This window comes from Bos taurus, chromosome 3 (genome assembly GCF_002263795.3).
Source record: "Bos taurus isolate L1 Dominette 01449 registration number 42190680 breed Hereford chromosome 3, ARS-UCD2.0, whole genome shotgun sequence".
In the NCBI taxonomy this organism is placed as follows: domain Eukaryota; kingdom Metazoa; phylum Chordata; class Mammalia; order Artiodactyla; family Bovidae; genus Bos; species Bos taurus.
This window is the reverse complement of record NC_037330.1, coordinates 49,581,616-49,600,191: the sequence shown is the minus strand read 5'-3', so window position 1 is coordinate 49,600,191 and position 18,576 is coordinate 49,581,616. Positions and strand designations below refer to the sequence as shown.

General features: G+C 37.5%; 1 protein-coding gene across 1 annotated transcript; it reads right to left on the bottom strand.

The window, feature by feature from the left end:
* Nucleotides 1–626: 626 nt before the first annotated feature.
* On the bottom strand, nucleotides 627–18,353 carry GCLM (glutamate-cysteine ligase modifier subunit). Its single transcript, NM_001038143.1, has 7 exons — nucleotides 17,989–18,353; nucleotides 14,142–14,207; nucleotides 12,803–12,887; nucleotides 9,717–9,776; nucleotides 8,147–8,349; nucleotides 5,487–5,601; nucleotides 627–1,335 (listed from the first exon to the last, which is right to left on the bottom strand). The coding sequence occupies exons 1-7, from the start codon at nucleotides 18,112–18,114 to the stop codon at nucleotides 1,166–1,168; spliced, it is 825 nt and encodes a 274-aa protein (NP_001033232.1). The 5' UTR covers nucleotides 18,115–18,353; the 3' UTR covers nucleotides 627–1,165.
* Nucleotides 18,354–18,576: the final 223 nt, after the last annotated feature.

Below are 18,576 nucleotides of genomic sequence, written 5' to 3'. Positions count from 1 at the left end.
ACAGATACAAATTTATAGAATCACAGAGACCAACAGTATATGCCAAAGGTCACAACTTATTTGCTATTTTCTGGTTCTTAACCTAATGAGGAATCATATTAAATAATACACAGTCTCTTTTAGCTTTCAAGTTTGGGTTATACTCTTCTGCTTTTCAATAGTTAAGACTGTATCTCAAACAAAGTTGTCTAAATAGACAACACTGCCCCTGAACTAAAGATTTTTTTGACCTCTTTTCTGGCTTTTAGTCCCTTGTAGTTGGTTACTAGAAGGGAACAAGTATTGCATATTTTACTTAATTGTTTCTTCATCCCTGTGCTCCCTCCTTCCTCCTTCCAGAGCCCACAGTGCCCAGCACATGGCAATCGCTCAATACTTATTGAATATTCGTGAATGAGTAGAAAGAGACTAAGGACAGATTGAGAATTAAAAAGAATCTAGACGTGACAATAGCTGCTTTTATAAAGTCCCCAAACAATAAGATCAAAGCTCCTAGTCTCCTTTACATATTTACTTTGGTCTGTCCTTGTAATAAAAGCAAGAGCAATTATGGCACAGAATTCAGCTTAAGTCATTGCAGGTAAACTACAAGCAAGGACACATTAAAAAATGTAAGTTTCCATTCATGTAGTGAAGAAAGGACTTTTATTTACACTATTAGTAGATCCCAGCTACTCCAGTGAGTCTGAGATATAATCATCTTATCAATGACAGAAAAAATATCTTCCAGTATTTCAGTTTTAACAATTGTAATTAAATTGCTTAGTTATACTATAGAGTAAGAAGCAATTAATGAATTTTTTAGAAATAAAAAATATGTATATATATTACCCTGATGCCTAGGCCAAAATATATCTAATGACAAATTTTCTTGATTGCTATTGTCATAAAAATAAAGGGAAAATATATTGCAAGTATATTCTTCATAGACAATTTCAATTAGAAAACAATAGTTTAATGAAAACAATATAGTGGTTCATGTGAGTGAACTGATATGGAAGCAAGAGAAGTATTCAAACTTGACAGATAACATATTGTCAAATATAACTAAAGAATATCTGCCTCCATGACACACTTACAGGCAGTAATTAGTTTTTTACACAGCTCCATGTTATCTTATATTCAAGGAAAATACAGGTCAGTAGGTTATGATCCTAAGCTGCAGTTACGAACCCTTTCTTTTAGCTTGTAAGATGTAGCCTTTTGATTTGATAATTCCTCTACTTTTAACAATGACTGAGTACCGCAGTAGCCACAGAGGCACCCACTCGTGTGCTCGAATGTCAGGGATGCTCTCCTGAAGTGCTTCTTGGAAACTTGCTTCAGAAAGCAGTTCTTAAAACAAACAACAAATAAAAACCCAAATTGTTAAACTTGAAATCAAAGCACTTTACTATGTAGGTAAGCATTTAAATACAACAAAAGAAACACCTCAAAACTGAATATTTATCCTCAATGTGTGCTACGAATATGAACCAGAATACCAGAAAAACCCAGGTAGTTCTTTAGAAAGTATCTACACCTGTAACGCAGCCAGTTCAACTCATAATTTCTGGTGAGAGGAGCCTGAATACTTGTGTTTTTTTGACAATCTCCAGGTGATCCCAATGTGCAGTCAAGGACAATAAAGAAAAAGGACAAAAGGAAAAACATGGACCATTTCACTACCGTGTATTTCCATCAAACTACTTTTTCCGTATATATTTATATGTATGTATGTATCCATATCTTAAAAATCAGAAATCATACTGTAGTTATAGCCTAATTTATTTATTTTTTCACGTATATTATGGATAGTTTCCCATGTAATTATTCTGTGAAAGCATTTTTCATAATTCTCCCAATATTTTATAGATATAATTTCTACATTTTCTTATTGTTGGCAAAAAAAATAGGTTTTTCCTAATATTTTGCTAATAAAAATAAAGCTTGATGAACATCCTTAAAATGCATGCCTGGCTATGGAATGACAAGGTCAAAGTACAAGTACCTTTGGAAGGTTTGATACATGGTGTATTGCCAATCGCTTTTCAGAAAGACTGTGCTTCACACTTGATACTGGAGTGCCAATCTTACCATATCCTCACCAGCACCAGCAATCATTTAAAAAATCTTTCCCGATGGTTATCTTTTAATCTGCATCTCTTTGATGAAATCATTATTTTCTAATTCCACATTTATATCTAAGACCTCTACCATTGCTGATTTACAACTCCCCTCCTCACTTCTTCCTCTCTAGTCACACTGGCCTCATAGCTGTAGCCTGAAATCCTCAAACATATTTCTACCTCGGGGGCTTTGAATTGGCTGCTCCCTCTTCCCTGAGCACTCTTCTTCAAGACACCCACATGGCTCTATCCCTTCTTGGAGGTCTGTGATTAATGTACCCTAGGACAGAGGCCTCCCCAACCGTCCTATATAAAACAACACCCCCTAAGCTGGGCACTCTTCTTCCTCAGGCAACTTTTCTCCATGGCACACACCACCATTTATCACATTCAACATTTATCTTATTTGTGTCTCCTCCCATCAGAATATAAATTCCATGACAGCTGAGATTTTCCTGCCTTGGGCCTGTATTTCTAGTACTTAGAATGCCTGGCACATGGTCTACTGAAGAAATCAGTCAATATGGAAAGATTCCACTTGGGTCAGAACCAATCCTACAGATAGGGATTAGATGACCATCTATGCAATATGATTTGGGAATGTCAAAGAACCTGCCTGCCCCAAAATGAACTGCTGTGATATCTGAATAACATCAATACTAAACTCTCAGTAAATATTAGCTACTGTCATGTGCCAGGCACTTTTCTAAGTACTTCACATGTATTAACTCTTTTAATCCATATGTTAACCCCAAGAGATGGATATAATTCTCCTTTGCAGGGAGAAATCGATGCAGAGACATTAGATAACTTGCCCAAGGTCACACAGCTAGTAAACGTAGTTTTCATAAATAAAATGGTAATTTCCCAAATATTTCTGTTCGTGGATCTGTTTTTCAGATTGTCTAATCGAGGAACCCTGAGGGAATGAGGCATAGTATAGACTTAATGGGAGTGAGGAGAGGAGTAAGGCCAATAAAAAAAGGAAAGCTCCTAAGTCAGAATCACATACTTGACAATTGTACTCTGACTGTAGTTAAACTGTTACCACAACTTCTAGGACAAAGAATAATGGAAAATAAACCTTCCTGAGGAATAAGGGTAATTACAGAAGAGAGGAAGGCCTTTAGGTGACTTATAAACAAGATTCTATTTTAGATGACAAATAAAGTTAAATGTTTTACAACTTGCTTGCTTAAAAAATAAATCCTACACAAAATCAGAAAACTATGTTATTCACTAACTACATTCTTTTAATTCAACTAATGTTATATCTTTAGAATCAGTAAACATGACAAAACTTTTAAGAGAACTGCTTCATTACAGATCAAAGTGTCTGAAGCTCCATTTATAGTATATGCAGGATCAGACTATAAATTCTACCTAAAGGGTTTAGAATTAAATTAAAGAGATATCCTAAAGTCAAATTACACTGGTAAAACAAAAACACACTCTCTCCAAAAGGATTAAATTTCTCTTCTCCTATACATATGTAGTATATTTTTCCATGATGATGTATTAGCACATAATCCACATGCCCACATTTAGATAAATGGAAATAAAACACTAGACACCTTACACTTTTCCTATTTCCTTTCCCACTGGAAAAAGAATTATGTGTTTTTCAAGTGGAGCTCAAATGGGGTACAGGCTCATCGATCAGCTGTTTGTAACAACTGCTGTTGGTGATAATTACAGTTGGAAGAGCCTCCACAAAGTAAATAGAAAAATTATATAATATATGCCAACACATAGGAATTTAAATTTTAAATAGCTTATATTTCAGAACAAATCAGCACAGCAATTCTTTGGTGGATTTTCACTAAAATGACCTTTTTTCAAAAAAATGAATCTAATTACTTATGCATGAAAGCTCTGCTAGAGACGGGAGGTAAAAGTAACTATGTCCTATTCTGGTATGATTTAAATGGAGGCTGATAAGAAAGTAAAGTTTCGGACCTGAAATACTACAATACTAACGTTTCAATCAGAGAGAGAGTGGGGAAAAGACTCCAAATTCACTCAGGACCTAGCTCTAAGTTCAGACTTCAGGCTAGGCCAAGCTGGGTGACCTTGAGGAGTTTCTTAAACTCTAAGGCTCTATTTCCTCATCCATAAAATGTCCAGTTTCAGTTGTGAGAGTTACAATCTCTGAGGCATGTAGCATGCTGCCTAGCATTTGAGAAAGAATAACTATTAAAACTCCTCCCCCACTTCCTATAAAACAGTTAAAAAAAAAAAAAAAGAGAATGAGGCAGACTGTTTATAATAAGGTTTAAGAAGTTATCCATAAGCATCCTAAAAATAAATGGAATCACACCACCTATACAAATGCCATTTTTTAGAAATGAAAGTAAAAACTGAAAGTTTTTCTTTAGGAATCACCTATAAAATAAAATTTCCTCCAATTTTTATTAAATGAGAACTTCTATAAAAGTGAAAGTGAAGTCGCTCAGTCGTGTCCGACTCTGCGACCCCATGGACTGTAGCCTACCAGGCTCCTCAGTCCATGGGATTTTCCAGGCAAGAATACTGGAGTGGGTTGCCATTTCCTTCTCCAGGGGATCTTCCTGACCCAGGGATTGAACCCCGGTCTCCCGTATTGTAGGTAGAGGCTTTACTGTCTGAGCTACCAGGGAAAGTGTCATAGAAATTTGAAACTTTCACAAGATAGCTCTCACTTGACTATACCAAAAAGAACTATCTCATACAGCCTATATATTTACTTAGTAAAACCCCAACTCTGCTCGCTATGAAACTGTGAAAAAATGAAAATGGAGCAGACTGCTAGTAACTAAAGTGTAAAACACTATCCTCCCAGCTTTTCAACTTATCTTGTAAAATGTTGATAAAAACATATCCTACAAAAGGCAGACAAGCCATTCTCATTAATCAAATAAAATTTCTGATTAACATCAAACATATATGTCTTGGTAGTAATGATTAATAAAATACCTAATCAAATACCCATCCTAAGATGCTTAAGTTTCAAATTAAATTTTATGTGCTGCTTTTTCCAGGTATTTATCCTCTTTAATTAAGTGGCCTTTTGGTGCAATCTCTGCTGTACTATATTATATGTGACACTACTTAGAGTATCTTACAAGATCTTCTCTGTGTAGCTTAGTATTTATAAATCTGAGCAGACTGGATGTTCAGGAAGTGATCTCTTCATTTCTTTTCCCATTGGTACAAAGACAAAATTAAAGCTTTCTGAAACTAAAATAAAGGTGTATGTATTTTTAACTATTAAGAATATTTCTAGGTGACAGCATTGTATCTTTATCACTATACAATTAAAAATTAAATTTTAACAAGTAGCTTCTTATAAAATAAAAGCAACTGATCAATCTCTACAAATGAAAATCTTAGTCTTACCTTTTGGATCATTATGAGTCAATAGCTGTATGTCAAACTGTTTAGCAAATGCAGTCAAATCAGGTGGCATCACACAGCAGGAGGCAAGATTAACTTGATTACTATTTGGTTTTACCTAGAAGTGAAAAAGAAAAATCATGACATCTCCTTTAAATTAAGTACTTCGAAAAGTAGAAAGCAATAAAAGGACTCAATTTTAGAACATATGAAATATCACATTTTACAGTGCTTCAAGTTTATTTTTACATGAATTTATTTTTTACTTTTACTTATACTTGTGCCTGGAGAAGGCAATGGCACCCCACTCCAGTACACTTGCCTGGAAAATCCCATGGGCGGAGGAGCCTGGTAGGCTGCAGTCCATGGGGTAGCGAAGAGTCAGACACTTACTGAGTGACTTCACTTTCACTTTTCACTTTCATGCATTGGAGAAGGAAACGGCAGCCCACTCCAGTGTTCTTGCCTGGAGAATCCCAGGGACGCAGGAGCCTGGTGGGCTGTCATCTATCGGGTTGCACAGAGTCGGACACGACTGAAGTGACTTAGCAGCAGCAGCAGCATACTTGTGCCAGATTTTTTAAAATTTATTTTTTAATTGGAGGATAATTGCTCTACAATGTTGTGTTGGTTTCTGCCTTATATAAAACCATGCAGATCAGTCATGACTATATAAGTATCCCTGCCCTCTTGAGTGTCCCTCCAACCCCACCTCTCCATCCCACCCCTCTAAGTTGTCACAGAGCCCCAGGTTGGTCTGTGTCATAAAGTGGCTTCCCACTAGTTATCTATTTTACACATGGCAGTGTATATATGCTTCCCAGGTGGCTAAGTGGTAAAGAATCCACCTGCCAAGCAGGAGATGCAGATTCGATCCCTAGGTCGGGAAGATCCCCTGTAGAAGGAAACGGCAACCCACTCCAGTATTCTTGAGGGGGAAATTCCACGGACAGGGGAGATTGGTGGGCTACAGTCCATGGGGTCCTGAAGAGTTGGACATGACTTAGGGACAAAATAGCAGCAGGAGCAGTGTATATATGTCAATGCCACTTTCTCAATTCATCCCACCCTCTCCTTCCCCTGCTGTGTCCACAAGCCAATTCTCTACATTTGCATCTCCATTCCTTCCCTGCAAACAGGTCTATCAGTACCATTTCTCTAGATTCCATATATATAAACAAATGTTTGTGTGTGTGTGTATATCTATATATGCGTTAGTATATGATATTTGTTTTTCTCTTTCTGACTTACTTCACTCGAACAGTTCTAGGTTCATCCACCTAACTATAACTAACCCAAATTCATTTCTTTTATGGCTGAGTAATATTCCATTGTTTATATGTACAACAACTTCTTTAACCATTCATTTGTCAACAGACATCTAGATTGCTTCCATGTCCTGTCTACTGTACATATTTCTGCAGTGAACATTGCGGGTACATGTGCCTTTTTTTTTTTTTTTTTTACATGTGCCTTTTTGAATTGTGGTTTTCTCAGGGTATAAGCCCAGTAGTAGGATTGCTGTGTCATATGGTAGTTTTATTCTTAGTTTTTAAGGAATCTCCATACTGTTCTCCATTGTGGCTGTATCAATTTACATTCTTACCAACAGTGCAAGAGGGTTCCCTTTTCTCCATATCCTCTCTGGCATTTATTGTTTGTAGATTTTTTTGATGATAGCCATTTTGATTGGTTTGAAGTAATACCTCATTGTAGTTTTTATTTGAATATATTTATTAATATATACTTTTCTGACTCATGGTACTGGTAAAAGGAAAGGGAAAAATAGCTCTAAGGAGAGGGGAATAAGCCAATATATTACTACACTATTCAAAAGTCTCATGCTAGAACCTGCCATCTAATATATCTGCCTTGAAGACAAACATGATTCTAAGTGTGATGGTTCCACCTAGAAAGGAGATATCTTAGAGGATCAAATACAAATGACACATATATTTAATGCTGAAATATATAATATGGTTATTAATCATATACATTTGAAAAAGAGAAGAATTAGGTCATTTCTAATAGATGCTCTGGTTAATTTACAGATACATTTCAGATCACCCAAGTGATCTTAGCGATTCAGCAGAATCTTAGCCACATTCTGGCTATCACCAAGTCAAAGGGACAAGGAGGCAACTTTTCTCCAGGTTTTCCTGCCCAGAAGAAAATGAAAAGGCTGGGGATGAAGTAAAAGGAATAAAGAAAATACAGACAGTAAAGGTAAACTACTTGTAAGCAACTTCCCTAATAATTGTGTAGGTTATTAGGCCAGAGAGTGGGAGTCATTAATTTATGACTCCTACTCCATATCAAGTTATGTGAACTGAAGGTCTTACATGTCTTTAAATAACAGGGCAAAATATATGTTATATATGATATTCTCTTACTAGAACCATGGTCTAATAATACCTAAAGGAAAACATAGTATTTTTATCACATAGTTCCAAAACTGAAGGAAAGAGCCTTAATTCATTTGGCTATGAATGTTTCAACACACATTTTCTAGAGTTTTCTGTCAAAGTCTGCCTCAAAATCCCCATATTTGGAACAGGCCCCCCACAGTGGTGTCTGCTATGTGCATGATGTTTAATGGGATGCAGCAAAGACTGTAAGGGACAGGCTGCTCCTGGGGTGCTTGGGATGCAGACGTCCTTTACCTGTGCCCACTGATACAGCTGCTCCAACTGGGTTTTGTCCAGATCAGAGGTACCAATAGCAACAATCTTTTTGCTCTGAACTAAGTTTTGTAATTCTTCCCAGTAAGGCTGCAAATGTTCCAAGGAAAGATTAACTCCATCTTCAACAGGAGGTGAAGCAATGATCACAGAATCCAGCTGTGCAACTCCAAGGACTGAACAGGCTGATGCAAAGGAAAACACAAAGACGACAAACGTTTGTACGTAATAAAGGCAAGTTGTTTCTAATGTCCTTTCTCCCCCACTGAATTCTACCCATAGTTCACTAGTATTTTGTGTAACAGATTATTTCATTAGGTTTCATAATTTACCTGTCATGTATAACATTTCCATCTTTTTCAAAACAACGAGTGTCCGTTCATCTACTTGGTCTGTGCAGCAGACATGTGGGTTTCCTTGACTTGCCTCATTCCTGGGGAAACTCACAACTACTATAGGCTCCATGTTTCCTAGGCCCCAGGACTTTTTGGTAGCTTCTGACCTAATAGTCTATAATTGTTGGGTGTGCTGTGCGAGCATGCTAAATTGCTTCAGTCGTGTCTGACCTTTGGGATCCTATGGACTGCTAGGTTCCACTGTCCATGGGCTTCTCCAGGCAGGAATACAAGAGTGGGTTGCCATGCCCTCCTCCACGCGATCTTTCTAACCCAGGGATCAAACCCAAGTCTCTTACATCTCTTGCATTGGCGGTGGGTTCTTTACCACTAATGCCACCTGGGAAACCCTGTAACTGGTAGTCATAGCGAAGAATAAGCTTGAGACTATGAAAAACTGAATTTATGGCCTTAACTTACACATTAATCTAGGTGGCTCAGTGATAAACTGTCGCCCAAGCAGGAGATGCAGGTTCGATCCCTGAATCAGGAAGATCCCCTGGAGGAGGAAATGACAACTCACCCCAGTATTCTTGCCTGGGAAATCCCATGGACAGAGGAGCCTGTCGGGCTATACAGTTTAAGGGACTGCGAAAGAGTCAGATACGACTTAGCAACTAAACAACAATCGATATAGATAACTTCTTAGTTTTTATAAAAATGAGTTTATTTTTAACAATTTTTGTTCCTTCCATAGTTATATTAAACAGCTAGTTATTTAACTGTTCAATGTATGTAAATACGAGAAGAATGTTTTAAAAGAACAAATACTCATTAATTATAATGCTATATAGTAACCTCACCATGTGATGAAAATAGATAAAAATGCTGTTTTTGCTGTTATTCTTTTGATATTTCACCTGTAGTACTAAAAAAGTTAAGAATATGACTAAAGAGAATTTCTATCTCCAAATATATAGTTCACATGTAATTATGTTACATCTTTTACATTCCTCTTATATATATCAAAATATGACCTTACATTGGTTGATGTGATTTCCACAGAAGCCTTAAGAAATTAGGCTAGAACTTGAAAAGGTAAATTGCAATGAGCTTTTTTTTTTTTTTTTTTAACTAGACCTGAACACAAGATATAATTAATACACTTACAGTAATTTAAGATTCACTATGAAAATAAAAGTTAAAATTTTGCTTACCCATGTCGACTGCATTTCTAGTCGATGATGAAGAGTTTGATCCTACAATGAACAGTTTTGCTGAGTGACAAAAACAACAAAACAGATTATTATATTTGAATAACATTCTACTACACAGCAGTAACACTGCTAAAATACTAAGAACAGATAATCCTGAATGAATTTTTTCCTTCCCTAGCTGCACTGTTTTATAGTTTTAAGACCTAAAAGTATATTTCCATGGTAATTTTAAAAAGATATGCTAGTTGCCAACAAGTATCTGATTGTCAAAACAAAAAGGCAAATATTAATTCTCCTTTATTGGAAAGCAGGGCAGATAAATATAGAAGCATTCAAAATATATATTTTTAAGAATTAAACATTAATGGAGCATATTATATACCTGGGCTTTCCTGGTAGCTCCATCAGTAAAGAATCTGCCTGCAATGCAGGAGCCCTGGGTTCCCTCCCCGGGTTGGGAAGATCCCCTGGAGAAGGAGATGGGAACCCCCTGCAGTATTTTTGCCTGGGAAATCCCATGGAGAGAGGAGCCTGGTAGACTACAGTCCATGAGTTTGCAAGAGTCAGACACGACTTAGTGACTAAACCACCACCACATTATATACTTTCTCCAATAAATTAAAGTCTATATAAAGATTAAATTAAATTGCTTGTAATGAGAAGAAAATTGAAAAAACAAAACCAAAAAACCCAAACAAACAAATATCTCACAATTCTACTTTCCAAATACAATCATTTTCAATTTTAGACAACAGTACCTTCAAGTTCTTGGTGATATGAAACATAGTATATATTTTGTACTTCTATGTATTTGGTTTATCACCCTTATGTAACAAATATTTTTTTTATATTTCTATGCAATATTTAGGTAAACTGCCAAGAGTCTCATCTCCCAAAGCAATTACTGTTTAGATTTTTATGTACTCTGTACTTTTCTTTTGCTTTTATTTTTTTTTTTTGGCTCTGTAGCTTGTGGGATTTTAGTTCCCTGACCAAGGGTCAAACTTAGGTCCTTGGCAGTGAAAGCAGAGAGTCCAGTCACTAGACTGCCAGGGAATTCCCTGTACTCTGTATTTTTAATGAATAATATCTATGGTAACTCTCTGTTCAACTTTATGCCTGAAGCATTTCTGAAGATCAGAAATGTAATTATGAGTCAAAGGATATGATTCTTTTGTTAGTCTTGTTTTATTTATCTCTTACTTAAAAAAAATTGTCTCAGGTTACCAGACCATTAAAAGTTAGAAGTTGCTCTCCTAACAATATAGGATGCTATTAAAAAAAAGATGTATATTTTTGCTAATTTGATACATAACAAAATGAAATTGAAGCTCTGGCTTGATTTGACTCAACATTATATATATTGTATATATATATAAATATGTATATATTTACTTTATGTAATAAACTCACTGTTCAAAAATCTAAATTTACTCAACAAATAGAGTAATAGGAAAGCAAGAAGAGAGAAAATCATAAAGGGTAATAGAGAGAAAACAGGGTTAATGAAATACACTTATGTAAAGTGCCTGGCATTCAATATATACAACAAATTTTCTTTGTACAACATTTCTTGTTGTCATTTCCTTTGTCATTTCCTTTCTACTGCTGGATAATCTTCCTAAAATATTGCTTTCCTCATGTTACTTCTCTATCTAAAAGCTATCACAACTTCCTTACCAGCTGAGAGTCAATCTTCACCACTTTGCTCCAACTCAGCTCTGTAATTATATTCTGTGAAAACCCTCCCCATCATTACCCCACTGGCTATGAATTGGGTGTCATTTGAGATGGTCTCCTCTTTCCAAAAGAGGAGGCATTTTTAGGTAGGTGAAGAGAGGAAAGCACTTGATGCTTATCAAAAATCTCAAGCCTTTCAGGAATCAAGGATAACTTGTTAGAGTTCCAAGATGGATCTACACCATGATGAATTGCAATACACCACAGAGAAATGCTGCTCTGATGACCTTTTCAACACAAACAGGAATGTGAAATTAACAAAAAGAAATGGGTTCTGTAGTCAGGCATACCTCGATGGACTCCTGGTTCAACCATTTACTTGCTACACGACAGCTTTCAAGTTATTTAATGTCACTTGTATAATGGGGATAATAAACCTACCTTGCAGAATTGTTTTGAAAATGCTATAGAACAAATATAACCATAATGTGGCAAGTACAATCTCTGGTATAAAGTGAGATTCAACAAATGCTAGTTATTAGAGTCAATGCTTTAATTCATCTTATGTGTTCATCCTAATAAGAATAATAATAAAATGACAACAACTACAACACAGCCACCAATAGTAATAAGAAACAGTTACCTGGCACTTTACTTTGTGCCAAGAACCATGCTAAGTGTTTCTTTTGTTATTTCATCTAACTCACAAGGAAGCTTAAGAAACAGGTGTATCCCCATTTTATAGATAAGGAAACTGAGCTCAGAGATGTTAAATCATTTGTTAGCCCTAGATTATGTCAGTCAGTAATCTGCACATCCAGGAATTTCAATCTAGTTAAGCTCAAGTATTTAATGACTATGTTATGCTGACTGTAAGCTGAGAACAAGAACGGCTTTCATTCCTTGAACTTAACACTATCTCTGGAAAGTAGCAGGATTCCCTCCACCTTTGTTGAATGGGTACAGTATGTATTTTATTTTTCTTCATGTGACTTGTTGCCCAGACTGGTTTCCCTGCTCCCAGGGGACCTCAGCCATTGCTTAGTAGTGTCACACCAGGAAGGGAGGACTTACGCTGGCTTCGGGTGAACATGGCTCTTAAGCCTTCCCTTTATTCTTTCTTACACCTTCTGCTACTGCTCTGATTAATAATGTCTCACATAAATTAGTGAGAATAAAATCAAGAGGTGAAGTTCTATTCTGCCTTGACTAAAGTAGCCAACAGTGACCTCCTATAACTCTTTCTTTAAAGCTGGCTATAAAATTATGTTATAAAGAATCTCTATATTTCCTACACTGAGTGATCGAGTTACTTATTACCAGAATCAAAGAAAGGCTTATCCCCATGCCTAACAAAACCTATTATCCACTGTAAAACAAAATGAACTGTAAAGGCTGGACTTTACCAGAAACTTTCATTTCTTCTCTTTCATCGGGATTTATCTTTTCTACTGCATGAGATACAGTACATTCCAAGACATCTGGAAACTCCTATAATAAACACATGATATTTACAATAAATATAAAATTAATGTTTTTACTTAGCTATATATTTTCTATTGTCCATAACACTCTTTAGAAGCAGAGAACACATAAGACAATAAAGTTCTTTACCTGATTGGCTTCAGAAAGTTTATAATGCCCTGAAATAAAGGTAAAGTGCTGTGTGTATATATGTGTGTGTCCATTTTCTGGGAAAAAGTGTCTCATTTTGATGAGATACTCAGGGCGGGGGTGAGGGAAGGATGTATGACCAAAAACAAATGAACAAACCAGCAAGCAAACTGGGCAGTAAGTGAAGAGTGAGAACCATTAATACAGTCAATACTTCTACTCTGAAATCAATGAAAAGTGGTATTTTCCTTCTGGATATTGACATGTTAAAAACTTCCCATATGTCAATCACAAACATTTTAATCCAAAATATATTTTTTTCTGAATGCAATGGAAACAAAGTAAAGGCAATTCCAATGCATAAAAATGAGTAGTTAATGAGTGAAATGTAAAATATTGGTACATAAAAATCACTAACATGCTAACATTTATAAAATTAAAACAAAGTAAAAAAGATTTTCCCATAATTCTTGAACATAGAATGCCTGACCACATGTTAAGTATTTACAAGTCAAGCACAGAGTGAATGGTCACTTCTGAGAAAGGAGACTGACTGAAGACATTAGTGAATGTCTGCCTAGCGCCTTTAGTTACAAAGTTGCAGTATGCTCAGGGAAACAATTATTTTTAGTACATGTCCACTTTTTAAGTAGTCTCTGTGATTTGTGACAAGCCTTTGGCTAAGCTGGATTCCAAAGAGTGGTTTACAGACTGTGTTTTGTATATTAACATTTTTGATAATAGCCATATACTGATATTCAATGAAACACTTCCTTACTGTTTCATAAGTAACTGACACAAAATTATTTTTAGCAACTATGTTTTGCTTATAGTCTACCAAAGCGATCTAGAAACTAGAACTGTTTGATAGTCATTCCTCTACTAGACCAAATATAAACTGGAACTAAATACACTCTGAGAAGACTGTGGAATCTTAGTAGCTTGTCTTACTGAAGAGTTGACTACAGAGTTGGATTTTCTCTTTCATGCTTAAGCCTACTGGGTCAAACTGCCATTTAGCAAATGGACCACAGTGATTTTCATGCTAGTTGCCTATCTGACTTCCTGATCAAACCTGAGAAAATTAATTTCCTGCTTATTACACGATATCTTCATTCACAGTTCACTCACCCTGATCAAATCTGGGCTGATTTGGGAACTCCACTCATTTAAGGTCTTTTGAATACAATCTCGAAGCTGCAAAAGAAATGCATTTTGAAACTGTTAACTATACACTACACTTTTTATGTACTTCTACAATGAAAAAAGGTTGAAATAAACCTTCACCTAAAGTTTTTTTTTAAAAAAGGACTGTATTAGTCTGATAAGTAGGAAAAAGAAGATACCCATAGGAAATACGATACAAACCAAAATTTTAATTCTACAAGGTTTTGTTTCCTTTAACAAAGATCAATTTATATCTGTTTTTATCCTACTCTTAATTCTCAAATGTTCTTGACCTAAAGCAGTAATCTAATCATTTAAAAAGTATTTTTACACTAATGAAAATTTAAGTAAACTTTTGAGATGTAAAAGCATTCATAAAGAAACAAAATTTCAAGAATAAGGAAATTTATAAGTGGAGGAACTGTAATCAAGCCCAGGGGCAGCTGACTAGAATGAACCTTAACCACTATGTGCCTACATGAGAATCACCTGTGGTGTTCAATGAATGTTTAAATTCCCGAGCCCCATCCTAGATCTGCTGAATCACTTTCTAAGGGCAGCAAAACTTTCATTTTAAGAAGCATCCAAGTAATCAAAATGTACTCTAAAGTCTAGAAACCACCATAGTCGTATCTCACAGGAGTCATCTTGCATAAAGTCAGTTCATATAAGTCATTTCCTAACAGGCAGGTAGACCTTAGACCTGTCATCAATGTTTTCTTATACAATTTCCTTACACTAACATTGTAGTATTCTGTAAATTCATTCAAGTATCTAGTTATCTTTTATCTCTTATGACAGTGTATTTCCAACTTATTTAATAGTGGTCCAAAATAAGACACACACTAACACAGTGAGTACAGACGTACATACATATAACAACAAAAATTCACAACATAATATTTATGCTTACTATATACCAGATAGTCTGCTGACTTCTACGAGTTAGAAAAAAATATGTTGCTCCATGAATCATTGAACTGACTTCTGACCACAAATGGGCCAACACTAGCAGTTTGAAATCACTGCCTTATAAATACCAAGGGCACAGTACTTTGCATTCTGTGGGCAATCAATGAAAAAATAAATGAGTAACTAGAAGCACATCCCTGAATTGCAAAAGCACTTTCCTAACACCAACAACAGAGATTAAACTTCTGAACTCACTATCTGATCTCTGAGTGCTTATGATACAAACCGACATAAGAACTTTACTGCTTATATTTCAGTATAGATAATTACAAGGGGCAACTGGTTTATCAAGAGCTCAGAATCACCTATTTAAGATTTACAGTATATAACAGTAATTCATGTGCTAGCCACAATAACCCACATGAATTCAATTTACAGGGTCTATATATTTATAATCAAATTTAAGTCATTAAAAAATGATTAGTTGATAATAATTTTAGACAGAATTACAAGTCAATATTCTCTGAAAAAATTAATAAAAATTGAGGCAGCAGGAACAACAATTCTATCAGGAGTACTGTGGCTCAAGTCATGGGAGAAATTTTAAGAAATTTTCCTCTTGTAAGATGGTTAACTGGTGGAAGGCTTTCCAGATGAATTTCTCAATTCATAAAGATAAGTATATTTTCAGAGTGTTCTCTCCCTTCTGTCAGGACAAATTATGGAACAGTCCAATGTTATAACAATATGAGAAATTCACTCACTATCACAAACTGGGTGATTTTTAATCTGTTATATGTTATCTATACTGAATGAACATTAACTTTGTACTTTTTTGTTCTCTGCTGTCTTCATTCTTACCACACATAGTATCATGGAAGATGAGCATCATCATAATTTAGTGTATCATTAGATCTGGAGTTGTATAAGAGTTTTAAATAAATCCTACATGATCAAATACCTTAACAACAAGTAACTGTTCAAAACAGTCCAATAATGGCCCATTTAAAACACAAGATTTTATTTCAGAAAATTACAGTGAAACAAAAAATCTGGGCAGAGATTACAGAATAATTAAAAAACAAAACATTAAACTAGAAAAGACCTTTTAGGAAATTTAATGATCTCTGGTTTACAGCTCTGGTTGCTGCAAAGTTCTTTACACAGAAACAAAACACACCTCTCCTATTCTAATCACGTTTTCTCCACATATGCTAGCACCAAGCTTTCCTCAAAAGTTTTCAGATTTCTTAATTTTGTCCCTCCTTCACCTCACCCAAAATAAAATACACAAATCACAGTTAGTCTTTTGAAGAATATTTTTCAAACTGAGGGGTGTAACTCATTACTGCATTAACAGATCAACGTTTTAAAAATTAAAATAAGAAAAAATTAGAATACATAGTATATAGTAAAATCTTTTCATGAGATTGTGTGTGTGTGTGTGTGCGCGCGTGTGCATGCACGCAACCATTAAATGGACTGTCAAGGCAAAATGCTTTTTTTTTTAACTGGGTTTACAGTCAAACTTCAAACTACTACTTTAGCATGTGTTGAGTGAGATAAGAGAGAGAAAATCTCACCCAGTACTATCTATGTGCAAAATGCTGTATTGAACCATCAACCCTGGAGAAGTTAAAGGTCTAGTACAAACACAGAAGTGTCTATCTTTGGGAGAAAAAGCACAAGTGAGGGTGTTTAAAGAAAAAAAAAACAAGAGAGACAAACTGAGCTGCATCCTGGACACAGAATATAGTATGGATTCTGATTCCTATTAAAGTTGCAACCAGGAGTTACCATCCCCCGATTGGTCCTCACTGCCAACAGGAGGCCTGGGCACAGGTCCAACTCATACTCAGAGGGATGCTATAGCCACTACCTAGTATATCACCAACATCTTACTTAAAACTGATTAGGAACACAGTCGGTACCATCATAATTGACATAGCTTAGGAATTTTTTCTTTTAATCAAGATTTGTTTTATCTCTCTGAACCAGAGGGCAAGGGAGATAAATGCTTGCATGGTGTTTCATATAGGATCTTTTATTCCTCACCGTGACCTGATGATAATATAATCCAACTTTCAAGTCATGGAAATAGGCTCGCGAGGGTAACTTTCCCGAAGTCACAGAGCTCTTAAATTAAAAGTTTGTTTTATTGTTTTTTTTTTTTTTTTTTTAACACTAAAACCCGTCCTATATCACCAACATGCCTCAGCAATTAACTGTGCGTAATGATCGACTCTTCATTTCAGGAAGGACCAGCGATGTAACAAATATTCAAGGAGAGTATAATTCCAGATTATTCCCTGCCACTTCAAAACAGTGGTCAGTCTTTGCCAAACTAATCTTCGGCAAGAGAAATACATACCTTTTTCCAAAGCCGGATTTGAGTGTTCAGTCATTTGCCTCACAGCCATAGAGAAACTACAGTCAACACCCTTAAAGCTAAATGGATTATTACTACTACCTCATCTGAGTCTTCAGCAAGCTAATCCCCCCAATTTTTCTTTACCTGGACATCGTGGGAGAAAGGGAGTGAGCTAAGGAGGGGGACGAAGCGCGGGATCGGCCCTCTCTGACCCCTCGCCCGGGAGAGCTATCCAATCAATAGGTTCGAGAGTTTGGTCATCAGCCGGGAGCACTGACAAGAGGCGTCACTCCTCATCAAGTTGCACCTGCCGAATTTGTAAAGACGCAGTGGCCCCCAACAGCAGGTTCGGACGCGACATCGAGCAGATCGCAGCCCCGGCTTCCTCTCGCAGGCGGAGCCCAGGTGCGCGCCTCGCCCACGTCCGCCGCGGCGCCCGGAGCCCGACCACCCGCCCGCGGAGCCTCCCGGCCCGGCCCGCGGCCTGTCCCTGGAGCCGGTCTCAGCCGGCGCGCTCGCCGCTCTCACCTCCTCGCTGTGCGTGGACGGACACTTCTTCCGCAGGCGGCCCCAGTTCAGCAGGTTCCCGGTCTGCAGGTGCAGGGTGCTGGCCCGCGCCAGGAGCGCTCCGGCCGCGCGGCTGTCGGTGCCCATGACAGCAGCCGACGGAGCGGGCCCGGCGGTGACGGGGCCGCAGGCGGGGAAGGAGGCCGCCCGCAGGACGCGGTGCCCGAGGCCGGAGAGCAAAGCGCGAGGCTGCTCGCCCCGCGCGGCGAGACCCCGGCCTGCGCTCGGACCCAAGGACGACCGGGCGGCGGCGGAGCTGCGGCCGGGAAAGACGCACTGATGGCTGCGGCTCTCTGCTACAGCGGCCGCCGCGGTAGAGTGGACTCCCAACTGAGGAGCCGTTTCCTGGAAGACAATGACTAAGCAGAAATTGCGGCGGAGAAAGTGCTTCGTAACCGTTACCCGTCCCGCGGCGGCGCCGGGCGGGGCGGGGCGGCGAGCGGGCTGCGGGGCGCCGGCCCGCGGGTGACTGGCCCTCGGCCTGCGGCGGGCGTGGCGCCGGGCGGCAGGCGGGCGCGCGGCGGAGAGATCGCGGGGCACGCGGGGCGG